The sequence below is a fragment of the Oxyura jamaicensis genome, chromosome 4, assembly GCF_011077185.1.
Source record: "Oxyura jamaicensis isolate SHBP4307 breed ruddy duck chromosome 4, BPBGC_Ojam_1.0, whole genome shotgun sequence".
Taxonomy (NCBI): Eukaryota; Metazoa; Chordata; class Aves; order Anseriformes; family Anatidae; genus Oxyura; species Oxyura jamaicensis.
The window spans coordinates 36,807,432-36,820,905 of NC_048896.1; the positions used below are offsets into that span (position 1 = coordinate 36,807,432).

General features: G+C 45.7%; 1 protein-coding gene across 2 annotated transcripts in view; it reads left to right on the top strand.

The window, feature by feature from the left end:
- Positions 1 to 5,060: 5,060 nt before the first annotated feature.
- Positions 5,061 to 13,474, top strand: part of STOX2 (storkhead box 2) — a 71,209-nt gene continuing 62,795 nt past the window's right edge. The window contains exon 1 of one of the 2 annotated variants that reach the window (XM_035323890.1): positions 5,061 to 5,799. In XM_035323890.1, the coding sequence (XP_035179781.1) occupies positions 5,634 to 5,799 (166 nt within the window). In that variant the 5' untranslated portion in view covers positions 5,061 to 5,633. Of the gene's footprint in view, positions 5,800 to 5,839; positions 5,911 to 13,474 lie in introns of those variants that run through there. The other variant, XM_035323894.1, reaches the window with a different exon arrangement.

The following is a 13,474-nucleotide window of genomic DNA, read 5'->3' on the forward strand; positions in this document are numbered from 1 at the left end:
TTCTACCTCTTATCTCACTAAACTTTCTTTCCCCTACTCCTTTTTACTTCTTATCAACTGCTTGCACTACAGTTTTTTTTTTCCTCTTTATTTTTATTTATTCCTTTCTTCTCTCCCTTTTCCACTTTCCAGCATCTTGAAGCATCCTATATCCACCTTCAGAAACGACGGAGATAAAAAAGTTTAGTTTATATAAAAAAATATAGTTTAGAATATATATAGTTTATAAAAACTATATAAAGTTTTAGAAGTTTTCAGAGGTTTTCCTTAGTGATGTGCTGAGCCATTTCCTCCTCTTGCAGCATGTTTTTTTTTTTTTTTTTTTTTTCAATGCACTACACAAGGAGGAGCGGTCTAAAAACAGAGGGAGGGCGAAGGCCCACAGGAGCCCAAAGACCACCTTTGTGGTGCCCCCTGTGTGTGACCCTCCGTCTTCCAGCAAGCTGTAAAAGACGGAGCAGAGCTAGCTCCCCTTGCAGAGGATTTTTGCCAAATAGCACTGGTCTACTGTCTGGTTTTAGACATTTTGGAAATAGCTAGTGTTAGAAAAAATAGCATAGGATGTTGGGGCAGTTACATAATTGAGGATTTCGTTTCCACAGGTCACAAAATGACCCTGTGCTCCGTGTTTAACCTAGCTGCTGTCATTTGGGGAAGGTGTCCCCTGCATCCCAGCCATACAAGTGCCAGCCGCAGTCTTTGCTTCTGGAGCTGGGACCCGTGGGAGGAACCTCCTCCTTGAGCTGACCTGCAGAGACTGAAGCGAGAAGGCTTTGTGCCGAGCGCTCGGCATTCAGCAGAGCTGGTTCTTTTGATTGTGTTGGGTGCTCGTGAGACACCATCTCGTCCAACAGCAATAAAGCAAAGACGTTTCAATTTCCTCCTGGCGGGGCAGCCCATTGACTATGTGCAACAGGCAAGGTAGTGACAGGGTAAGGGAGAAACCTGGCTTGGAATGCAACGTTGGAGAGAGAATTTCACAGGGGAGGTGTGCAGCTTGTTGTAGCAAAGAAGAACACTGCTTTCCTCCTTGTGGGTCCTATTATTTCACTTATTTCACCATTTTTATTTTATTGTTTGGCTTGAATGCTTGTCTGGTTGCAAACCTCATGCAGTTGGTCCCCAAGCCAGTCAAGCTGTTGCAGTGACACCATCCCACCCTGCTAAAGTCTGCCCCCTCCTCTGTGAAAACTCGTTTGCCATGGGGAGGAGAAGGAAAGTTGCCCCAGCTGAAACTTGAAATACCAGATTACACGAGAGAAACTTGAAATACCATAATCTGGTATTGCTTTCTCAGGAGAGCAAGTACTGTGTATGCACACATGGACAAGCACGCATGAACACAAACATGCAAATCTCTCTCTCTATATCTCTGTATATCACCATTCAGTACCCTGCCATATAATTATTATTTTTCAACCAAGGACTTCAAGTGGGACCGTTGATTATATGGCTGTATATTTGTCACCGATTTCCTATGCTGTTTTGGGCCACTCATATGCTTTTCTTTTTGCCTTTTCCCATAAACATAATAGGAATAGACCAGCTTAGCAACTAGTAAGTGTTTATGAAGATCAAAAGCAATAGATATCCTTGGTAATATTTGTTTTATCACTTTTTAAGAGATAACATAGAAGGCTTTCAGAAACTAACATTTTTAATTGCTTCTCCAAAAGCCTTCAGGCTCCCAATGAATTTTGGCTGAAGTAGGGTTGTGATGAAAAGCTGGAACCTGTAAGAATCCTTTACAGTGTCTTAAATGTACATAGGCCTCTTTATTTTTAAAAAACATATAATGTTAAACTACTGTCTTTGAAATGGCTACTGTTCTGTTGCCAATTCCTGATATGGAACTGTTAGGCTAAGAGGGAAGCAGGATTTTTGTTTTAGTTCAGCTAGCCCCCCCCCCGCCCCCCGGTTTCTTGGGTCTGTTCAACTTAGTCCCATCTCTCCTTCTACTAATTTAAGCAAGAGATGGTACCTGCTGAACATTAGTACCGAATGATTAAAAAAAATGAAAAAGCAAACAGTTTTGAAACTGTATCCTTTTTCTCTTCATCATTGATAGCAAGTGTCAGAATCCCATCAGTTCATTTCCTGCTTCGAAGCATATTTCTGCTTTCCCGTATTCCTACAGGAATTAGACCATTTCTCCACTTACAGACTATTTCTATACTTATTTATAGCATTGGCCAAAACTTTACCAATATGTCATAAGTAGGCAAAAATATTTGTCTATTAAAGCATAATTTCCCAATTGTTTCAGCCAAATACAATTAAAATTCCCCTCCCCATCTGTTGGAACTGTCTGATTAAACAGCAGATTTTTATTTCTTTCATACTGTGCTTATAGTGGTATTGTACCATTCATTGTTCACCAAGCAGGAGAGCCATTTGTAGCTGGGAACTCTTCTTTCCCTACCTTGCTTCAACATATCTGTATGAATCCAGGCATTTATTTTCTTTTATTAAAAAAAAAAAAAAAAAAAAAAAAAACAGTCTAAGATTTTTTTCTTTTCAAAAGCCCTCAAATTTTAGTTTTCAGTTCATATGAAGGAAACTTTTATTTCAGTTTGGCCACCGAAGCAAAAAAAAAATCAATTATACTCACAGTTCTAGCTCTTTTTCCAAAGAAAACAGCCAAAACTTAAATTTGGTCTTTAATTATATATTTGATTCATCCCCATAACAACACTTGACTTCAAACAATGCAAGAGCAGGAGGAAACTTGCTCTGAATTCCTCTCTTCAAAGGGAAGAACTCTTTCAGATACCATGTCAAGAACACTTTCAGCTGAAACCTAAAAAGATAACAAGGGGAAGATGGAATACAAGGAGCTTTAGCTGACCATGGTGGTAATGTCTCATTACTGAGGGAAAGCTTCTAAAATTGTTTTTAAGCAAATCTCCCTACATTTTGTAAGGAAAAGTTGGCTTTGCTAGATGAATTGCTTATTTCTTCCTCCAATCCCCAACTTTAATATAAAAATAACTTCTCATAGGCGTAGGAGCAAAATACTACTTGCTCAAAATTATCAAACAATGGAAACTCATCCCGTTATCGGTCCCCAGACCTGCCCAATTCCTACAATCAATGAGTAGAAGAGAAGACAGCATATGGAAATTTTAAATACTGTACTGCTCTTGTGACAATTCCTGCAAGTGTACAAATTAAATCAATTAAAAGTACTTTAACCTGTGCACTGTCACTAGTTCGTTACTGTGCAGCAGACTGCTATAATAGCACTGGGATTTGGGTGCTTTGCCTGATGGTTACAGTTGGGCACACAGCTCTGTCAGTGGTAGAGCTGTCCCTGATCTGATTCTTCTTAGATTAGCCCTAAAACTAGACTTCAGTATTTTTAGTTAGGAATAATTATGCAGAAAGCCAGTGTCAGGATCACTGTGGTCTTGTTTGTCACCCCCACCCACCCCACCCCACTTTGTTCTGTACTCCTACTTTTTGACCTCATTTTTCTTCCTCATTGCTTATTCCTATTTGTCTCATCTCAGGTTATGCCTCTTTTTCTTGTTTCTTCTTTAATGGAACAGATTGACATCTAGGGCTATGTCTAGAGTAGAAGAATTTAATTTGCTCTTACATCTGCTGAAATGGGTAGTTTTTTTAGGTTTGACTTAGCTAGGTAGTGCTAACCAATCTACTCAAGCCTCAGTCTTAGATTGGAAAAGTTGAACGATTCTAGAAGTTCTCCTTATGGTTTTTCAGGTCTGAGGATGAAAACATGGTCTATTATAAGCCTTGCGTAGGTTGATGAGTAAAATTGCTAGATGAGTAAGTTGCATGATGGAAAATATCTTACATTTTCAATAGTGGTGCTCTAGGCCAGGATTCTTTGCTTGTGTTACTTCTGCCTGTTGCTACCCGTATACAGAGCATCAATGGAAACATGTAGCTCTTGATGGCTTTTCACACCATTGGAAGGAAATGAGGATGAATGAGATGAGAAAGGACTCCAAAGTATTTCATTTTCAAAGACCTTGCTGGGTTTCATTCACCTAATTTGTATATTGTGTGAAAGGGTTGGAAGCAAAGGAAACCCTGAATGACGCTCTGGTGTGTCATCTGGTGGTAGGGCAGGGCCAGCTGAGGTGGATGCTGGTGGATAAACCCCATGCTTCGTGGCCGTGCAGGGACAGCGTCTACACGTCTGTTGGCTTTGATGTCCTACTCACTGACTCTTGTCCTTTCCGTGTTTTGACACTACTGAAGGTGTTCAATTACTGTCAAAATTATAGTTCTCTCATTTTCCATGCTTTCAGAAATGTGACACAACCCTTGCAGTAAGGATGGTTAATGAATTATACGTAAAAAAGAAAATGTGAACACAAGTAATTTACTAGCTGCATTTACAAGGAACTGAGTCCCCCGGTGTGGTTTTGGTTGGCAAACCCCTGCTTCGCTGCCGGCCAGGCCCACAATGCTTCAAGATGGTGCCTGGCGCTGAGGCACACGTACTCCTGGGATGAGCCATGGGGCAAGCCACAGGGATGGCAAGAGAGATCCTCGTGGGCCACCACGGCCCACCAGGCCACCTTTGGGCGAGCTGCGGGTCTCGGCCACCTAGCCCTGAGGAGGAGATAAAATGTCTGGAGGTTGGGCGAGCTGGCGGGGGGCTCCTTGCGTGGATGCCCTGGGGACACTCCCCCCTGCCCCGCTCCCCTCCTGCCCGGGGCCGCTCGCCCCACGGGGAGCCGGGCGCAGGCTGGCGGCCCGAGGGGGCTCAGGAGGAAGGAGGGAGGAAGAGGAGGGCGGCGGGGAAGGGAGGAGGCGGCCGGGCCACCCGCAGCGCAGGGGGCTTTGTATGTAAATGCCTGCGCGCCCGCTGCCGGCCCGGGAGAGCGCCTGGCCGGGGGCCGGGGGCCGGCGCCATGTCGCGGGCAGCCTGAGGAGCCCCGGCGGGGCCTGAGGGCGGCGGGGGGGGGGGGCGCGGTGCTTGCGCCGGTCCCGCGGCCGGGCGAGGCGCCTGCGGGCGCTCCCTCCTCCTCCTCCTTCCCCTCCTCTTTCTCCTCCTCCTCCTCCTCCCCGTCCTCCTCCTCCTCCTCCTCCTCCTCCTCCTCCTGCTGCCGCCGTGCCGGGAGCTGCCGCCGCCTCTCCCAGCGCCCGGCGCGCTGCGATTCGGGTCATAACCGGCGGCCGTGGGGTTTTCCTAATTTGTTTGGGTCTTTTGTGTCGCGGCTCACAGTTGGCTAAGCACTGCTAGGCTGAATCGGGCTATTGTTTGGGATCCCGGAGCGTTCACGCTGCAAATCCTACCCCCCCCCCCCCCCCCCCCCCTTTTTTTTTTCCCCTTTTTCCTTTTTTTTTTTTTTTGCCTGAGAAGCCACATAATGTGCCTTTCCTCCCCACGAATCTGGAAGCTATAAGCCGGACCGATTGCAAATGAAGTGTAATGCATTGTGGGACGTGTGTAAAATTGGATCATTCGAGGGGGAGAGGAAAAAAAAAAGAGGAAGGGACCTGCCGCCCGCGCCCTAGAAGAGGTGGCGGCGACATGGGCGCAGGTTGCGCCCCGGCGGTGCCGGCGCTAGGCTGATGCCAGGCGTCGTGTGTCCGGCGAGCCACGAGGCCTGGCCCGTGCTGCTGCGGGAGGATTAGGCTCGGGCATCCTCAGGATGAAGAAGACGCGGAGTACGACCTTGCGGAGGGCCTGGCCTAGCTCCGACTTCTCCGACCGGGCCTCCGACCGCATGAGGTCCCGCAGCGAGAAGGACTACCGGCTGCACAAACACTTCCCACCGGCTTTTATTTCGCAGGCATCACGGGGCTACATGACATCAGGTTTGTAACATAATTTGTGTGTGTGTGTGTGTGTGTGTGTGTGCGAGGTGGCTTTATTGCGAGGCGGCTGCGGGATGCGGGTGTGCGGCGCCGGCAGGGCTGTGGCAGTAGGTACGGAGGGGAGCCTGCGGCCGGGAGCGTAAGTTGTTATGAATAATGCACAAAAAAAAAGGAAAAAAAAAAAAAAGAAAAAAGCATACATCCACCATTTTGTACCTCAGCAAGATTCACAGCAGGGCCCTCGCAATATGGTGTTTAAAATCTATTAGTCGGGGGAAATAAATGCATGGGAGAAACGGTCGTGTCTCCCCGCCGTGCAGAGGCAGAGAAAAATGACTGGGTGCGCAGAGCATGGAGCCCTTTGCTCCTTTTGTGCATAAGAGCATGTGCTGGATATTTACTGCTGCCTCACACGGTCTCCTTCTAATGCAGTTAGCTCTAGTTTAACTCATTGCGCTGTGGTGCTTTTCTGCTGGGGAAGGAAAGAGGGTCACCTGTGATTGCAAATGCTCTCTCGCCTTGCTGCAGGCTTTCCAGGTTTCAGCGGTGTGTTTCTGCAGTGGCAAAGCATGCTTTGGGGAAGATTGACTGTGAACGCGTTTGCATTCATTATTTGAGGTGTCGAAGGGGAGCAGAGCCGTGTATGTGGGGGAACACACACGTGCATGTATGCCCATCTGGTCGTTGCTTTCAAGGGAGGCTGTAGGGAAATAATGGACACTGCACCAACGTGTTTGTGCACGGGGAAGAGAGAGAGCACAAACAAAACAAAAACCAGCACGGGGAAAGGCAGGCATCAGGGAGAGGCTTGGCCTCAGACGGAGTGCTGGTGCAATTTCAGAAAACCTCAGTAATGTTAATGGAGGCTGCTCCATCCTGAAATGCATCTTAATGGCCTTGGAATCCAGACATTTCATAAACACCAGAAAGAAGACTTGGGAAAATGCTGATGGGGAGGGGGACGGGGGCAGAAAATCCTGGAAACCTCCTTTGTTGTTCTGCTGCCTGCTTATTGTGACGATCGGACATAACATTTCATTACTACGATGTCAAATTCCAATTTATCATGAAGGCACGTTTTCCCTCTAAGGCTCAATTTAGGTTGAGTAGGCAGATTCCTTTAAAGGAGAAAAAGAGGGAGCAGGAGAAAACGAAGGTATTTATTATGCGTTACTGAAAACGTTTCCAGTCCTGTCCCCCCCCATTTCTGCTGCAAAGGTTGAGCCAAAGATTGTGGTTGTCAGTTAAATGCTCGCTTTACTATCTCTGTCTCTAACAAACAGATCTCTTTGGCCAGGATTGGTTTCTCGTGTTTTAAAAATGGCTTGTGACCGTTCTTTCATTAACCCCCAAGCACAAGGGGGAAAATAATGCATTTTTATTGAAAAAATCTGCCTGTGTAAGAAAATTGAGCTATTTTGGCAGTAGTCATTTTGATTTCCCTCCCCCCCCCCTTTCCTGGGAAGCCACGTATGGAGAGGAAATGACAAGTATAATTTATGCCTGAACAGCTGAAGAAAACGAGAATGGTTGTGTGTGTGGGGGGGGGTGGTGGTGGTGGTGTTTGTTTTGGTGGTGCTGCAGGTTCTTAAAGCAGCTACAAAGCCAGATCTGACCAAATTGTGAAGGTTTTGGTCGTTCTGCGGGGATGTTCCCGTATTCGTAATGTAAAGATGCAATGCTGTGTCAGTTCTGTTGAAGTCAGTACTTCAAGGCCTTTCTTCCAGTGTGGAAAACCGTATTTAAAAGAGAAGGAGCTCACAGGAGCGTTTTGTGCCAAGTGGTGTGGGTTTTGCTTGTTTTTAATTCTTCAGGGAAAATCTTGGGCTCTGCAAAAGCTTTATCTTGGCAAGATTGATGCAATCCAAGTAGGTGCTCAAGCACGAGCGATCTTCAGAATGAGATATGTCACCCTGCATTTTTTGGCTGATACCTGTGTCTTTGGGGGCCTATGGATATGAACTGTGCTACGAATGTTTTAAGGCAATCGCCGGACCCCCGGAGTGCTGTATTTATGGATATACAACACATTGATTTAAACTGCAACAACTGAAGAAGGACAAATGTCATGCTCAGTTTGAGCAACCTGCTCAAGTTGTTGGAGGGATAATACAGTGGAAATTAAAATCAGAAGTGCTTTAAAGGGAACCTGGTTGGCGTCTAGCTGGACACGCGGTTGTTCTCTCTTGATGGGTAGTTTCCACATTCATTTATTTTTAAAGGATCGTTGTCCACTGCCTTTCCAAATATTAGTTTTGGGAGGAAGGGCTACGGTATCTAAACACTTCTCAGTACTTGAAGAAAACTCTCTTCCTCGCGGGAAACCTGTAGGAAGTCTTCTGGCATAAAAGTTGTGGGGATGGGGAATACAAACATGTTCTTTGTCACCCAGAATGTCGTAGGGGAGAAAGTGTCCTGAAACACATGGGCTTTTCAGAGAGCTGCATTCTGTTTATCCAACCATTTAACCTCATCACCATTAGCATTGTTGTGGTTCTCTTTTAATTAGATGCCGCATTGTTTGGGGTGGGGGTGGAGGGTGGGAAAGAAACCTTGGGTTTTTGCCTCAATTACTCTGGTTAGGAAAATACAAAAAAGCAAACAGTCAAAGGGCCTTCAGTAAGACGCTAAAAAGCTTGAAACGTTAATATTATGGAGAATCATAGGTATGTATGTACACATTTCTTTCAGCAGCGCAGAAATACTGAGCAGTGGTGTTGCAGTGGAGCTTTTGGGGGGGAAAATGCAGCCTCTAAGCAGAACCCCATTTGCAGGGGAAGTGCTGACCTCCTGCTGGCGTGGTGAAGCAGACCCGGTATTAAGCAGCCTTTTCAGTAAAGCTGCGTAAAGGACCAGTTTGGTAGTTATTTGACAAGAAGCAGCGCTGGTGGTTAGCAGTCACATTTTCAATACTTCGGGAACAAACTGCCCATAATTGCAGAAAATTACTGCGGATGCAGATGCAGTTCATGCGAAATTTAGAGATTGTTTGACAGATCAAGGGAGATGGAAGTAAGGAGGGGAAAAAAAGGCAGGGAATTTAGAAAATCACACATTTTTACCGCTGAATAATCTCTTGATACGTGCTATTAAATGTGCTGTACTCGAGGGTTTCTTTAGGCCTCCTAGCAACCACGAGGTTCAAAGGCCATGCAAGGAGTTCATTGTTCATGCTGAATATTAATTTCCCAGTGGAGGGCTGACTTGGAAAAAAAACACTGAAAAAGAAAACTACAACAATGTAGAGCTTTGACCTTGCGTTGAAAAGAGATGTTGAAAAGTTTCAATCCAATAAATTTCATATAAGTTACTGGAAGGGGGGAGATGTACTTGATGTTTTTGATGGATTGTTACTTAATTGAAGGGGAAATAAAGAAATCATATAAAACTGCCAAGCAGAATAAAACTTACTGGAACTCAGGAACGAGGGCTCCAAAAGGTCCCATGAAATAATACGTGTAGCGTTTGAAATGTCAGAACTTTCTTTTTTCTTTTTCTTTCCCCTCCTAAATAAAGAAGGGAAATCCTGGATTTTCTCTCAGTGGGGAGACAAACTGCTCGCTGTGGTTGACCCAGGTGTAAAACGTTACCAGAACTGAGTAGTGCTCTACAGAGAAATATGTATTTTTTTTTTTTTTTCTTCTGCAGCCTTTGGTGAGCTATTTGGGTTGAAGACCCTGGTGTTGGAGGTGGTGTGTCAATTTGGGGTGGGGGCGGCATAGGGTAACAGTTTAGCACACGCAGCACGAAGGAATGTCTGAAGAGCTCTCCACAATGGTAAAAGCTAATTCTAGAGCTTGCTTATTTGAAAGTTACCTTCCAAAAAGTTTGCAATGCCTTTATTCTATAAAATTTCCTTGCACGTGTTTCAGTGCTCTGGAGTCGAATAGTGAAATTCAGTCTCAGCATTGCTGTGCAGCTGCCGGAGCTTCGTTACCCAGCTGAAGCAGGAGAGAAAGGCGAGAAAGGAGGTTAACACTGACCAGCTAGCCGACGATGTTATCTGTGTGCAAATTAGGATTCCTAGGAGGAAGAGATACCTCCCTGTGTTTCAAGGGTGTTTGATGGAAGGTCTAGGGCTGCCCCTTCAGCCTTCTTGAACAGGAAGAAGAATCTTGAGAGTCAGATTAGAGCAAATTGGAGAATCCTGAGTCTCTTTTTTGCCCCTTAGCTTCAACTTCTGACTCTAATAAAAATTAATATTTGGAGATAACCGTGCGTGATCTGAAGAAGGCAGTTTAACATAATTGAGAAATGAAAGATCTACACAAAGCCTTGGGGCTCGTTCAGTTCTCCTGTCCCTCAGTTCAGTTATCTACGGGAATACGTTCTAGCTTGAAAGTAGCTGTATTGTAATTAATATTTAATGGAATAATCAGTATTGCATCACCTTCTTCTCTCCATGTGGCATTAAGAAACACCTTCCAACTTGTCTGCTTACCAGTAATGTGATCTCTGTGCCTCCCTGAGTTCTGAATAGTTGAGGCTGTCTTAGACCAGTCCTGGAACCATAAAACTACAGGAGCTGGTGGCTCGCAGAGCTCCTGCCCCTCAGCTCCTGCCCTGCATCCTTTGCTTCGGCCTGTGCTGAGCTGGGAACCCAGATGGGTGGCTCCATTCAGTTACGTCAGGGCTTATGCTTGCTTTATTGCTTGGGAAGCTGCTTCTGGGCTGCCTTTGCCTTCCAGTCCATTGTGGCCCCCGGGGCATCTGCTTATCTGGGAAGAGAAGTGGGAGCTTTCACTGGGACCTGGTCAGGAGAGAGGAGAGTCTAATTGTGCTCCTGGCTTCAGACCGCAAACTTTGCATAAGTTCATTGGCCACTCATTTTTTGCACCATTCCCAGCTAGTTTTGATTTCTCCCTGTGGTTTCTTGCCAGAGGGAGTACGAAACACATCTTGTCTGACCACCAGTTGCAGAGAGAGCCCTGGTTTTCACTCCTGTTGCTCGTGCAGTGTTAACTGCAACGCTGTCATACCTGTCAGCTACACCCCTGTCTGCAGGCCTGGTCCTTTCCCAGCCGGTACCAAGACGGTTTCTGCATGTCCCTGACTCCTCACCCTTACACCAAGCTTTGGACAGTGCATTGGTTGTGCATCCTTGCAGCTGAGCAAGCTGCACTGGAGTACCTGAGTCTCAGCTGAGACCTGTGAGCAAGGGGATCCAGAGCAGCTCTTTTGGTCATGGCAGTAGAATTAAAGCCCAAGAGGAATGAATACAAGAAAGAAACAGAATTCTGAGTGTGTGTCTATCTTACCTAGACTTGCTCATGTTTCTATCTCGTTTCAAAGCACTCATCCCTGCAGGGCTAAGTTTCAGGTTGTTTTTCCTCCCCAGGCTCCATCAGTGCTACCAGGATCCCTCTCACTTTCACAGGCTGTGTTGGCTTTGCTCAGCTGCATGAACCTTGGGCCAGGTCAGGGTGCACAGAGGGGCACCAGGATCAGGTCGCCAAAGGACGTTTGTGCAAAGTTATCGTCCTGTTCTGAATCAGAATGCGTTTCCAGGTGTGTTTTCCTGCAGTCCTGTGATTGAAGTAACTCATTATATGCATACTAGACATCACGATAGCTCACTGATGATACGGGAGGCTCCTCTTTCAAGAGCAGACAACTGCTCGGAACAAACACAGCACCGATTCATCACGAATAGCTCCCAAGCTGTCACAGGTGCAGAAGCTACACTTCGCCTTTGTTGGAGAGTTTTGATAAACCCAAAGGGTGTTGAATATCTGGCCGTTCTGGAATCAAATTGCAGCCACATCTTTGCAAAATGCATCACTTGTTGGAGGAGGCTGAAATGTGAGGATTTCGCAGATTACCTTGGTTTAGGCCAGTGACCTGTGCAATTGTGAGCAACAATAAGCCTTCGTTTGCACAGAAGTGAGTAAGTGGGGAGTAAACTACCATCTTTGTAAGGTTCTGTATGTGGTTAAGGGAAGTATAAGTAGAATCAGGTGGGAAGAATGAAAGGAAGATATTTTTCTAGACATGCTGTAGAAGCCCTCCAAAGACTGGGGTTCCTTTTCAGTGTTTTGGGGAGGTTCTTTAGGGTGACTTTCATAATCCATAGCAGGTTGTAGAGTGTTACCATGAGTAGCACTGAAGCTGAGTCAGCCTCCTGTCATATAAACGCTGGGCCATGATGCCCAGCCTGTGACTGAAACAAAGCAGTGCTGGAAAATATTTTCAGGTACAGTTTATTCCTGGCTCTTCCTCCTCAACATGGCTGGAAAAGGCCAAGCAGTGTTACAGCCACAATAACAAATTGTCAGCTGACTTAGAGCTTGTGTAAGAATTTCTAAATAATACCTTTTTTTTCTTTTTCTTGAAAATTAAAACCATGCATTGCATTATTTTTAAATGATCAAGCTACCGCTAAGCTATCAAAACTGGATATTGGATGCTTCGGTGGAGTGGATGTAGATCTGGGTTTAGATGTTCACACTGGATGCCCTTTGTAAGAAGTGTCTAAGAAATACTTGATGCAATTCTGTCTAACCAGTGGGTTTTATGTGCACCAAGAAAAAGGAAAAAGGAATAGTACAGGTAGAAAATGAGACCTGAATGGGTACTCTACCAGTGCTATTTTGTATCTTGCTCTTGGATAATACCTAGGCACTGGGATGATGTTGTTCTTGCACAAACAGGCTGTGGGGAATGGGAAGAAAGGAAGACCCGACTTTATAGGAAGCGTTTTTGGGCACGCAGCGTGGTGGCGTGGGTAGAGCAGTCTAGTTTAGACAGAACCCTGGGGTCTATTGGCAGCTCCTAAAGCACTCTGCAGAAGGTAACTGAAAAAAAGGAAAACTTATTTGCATCAGGCTTGAATTTGCTGTAGAAAGCCTAGCAAGATGTCCTTGCCCCTTCCTCCAGGAGATAGTAGGAGGTCCAGGAGGTGAGGGAGGTGATCCCAGTTGTGTCACTGGTTGTCTTTGCTTTCTGCAGCTCTTGAACCATTTCTGCAGCTCAGTGCACTTAGGTGGCCATCTGTTCAGTAGAACTATCCTTTATTTTGTGCTGCCAGGCTGCCTGTCACAAAAGAGGGACTGTCTCGACCCAGGCCTTGAACTGATAATGGTGAGTAAGAATGAGCGTCCAGAACAGGTGCATTCAGTGTGAACAGAGAACTCCTCGTTCTGCAAATGAAATTCTCCCTTCCGATCAGCCTTCGGACATCACGGCATTCACAGGAATTTTCCATCTCTCCTTTGTGCAAGCTGGAAAAGAAACCTCGCTCAAGTCAGCAGTAAATGATGTGGAGTGCTTGTTGTTATGTAATGTTAGCGCTTCTACTGTGCCGACCAGCTCCTCACAACCCAAAGGTAGCTCTGCTTTTCAACACATCGTAGAAGATGCGTTTCCCACATTTTTAAATTATAGGAGTGGTTCCTGTTCCTTCAGTAGAGAGCAATATCTGTAGGGAGTAGCTAAAACGCGCAATTCATTATTATAAAAATCAAGTTTTAGTGTTGAACAAATGTATCTTGATGGTTTTAGTGGTTCTGATAGGATGTGAAAACAACACGAAAGAGTATGATGATGGGTAGCAAAGAGCATCTCTTGTACCTCACTTTGGGCTCTGTCCTCTGCCTCGTGTGCAGGTCCGTGAAGCACGTCGCGCACCCTTATGCAGGTTAGAAACCTGCACTTAGTGGTCTCAAAGCACCTTCTT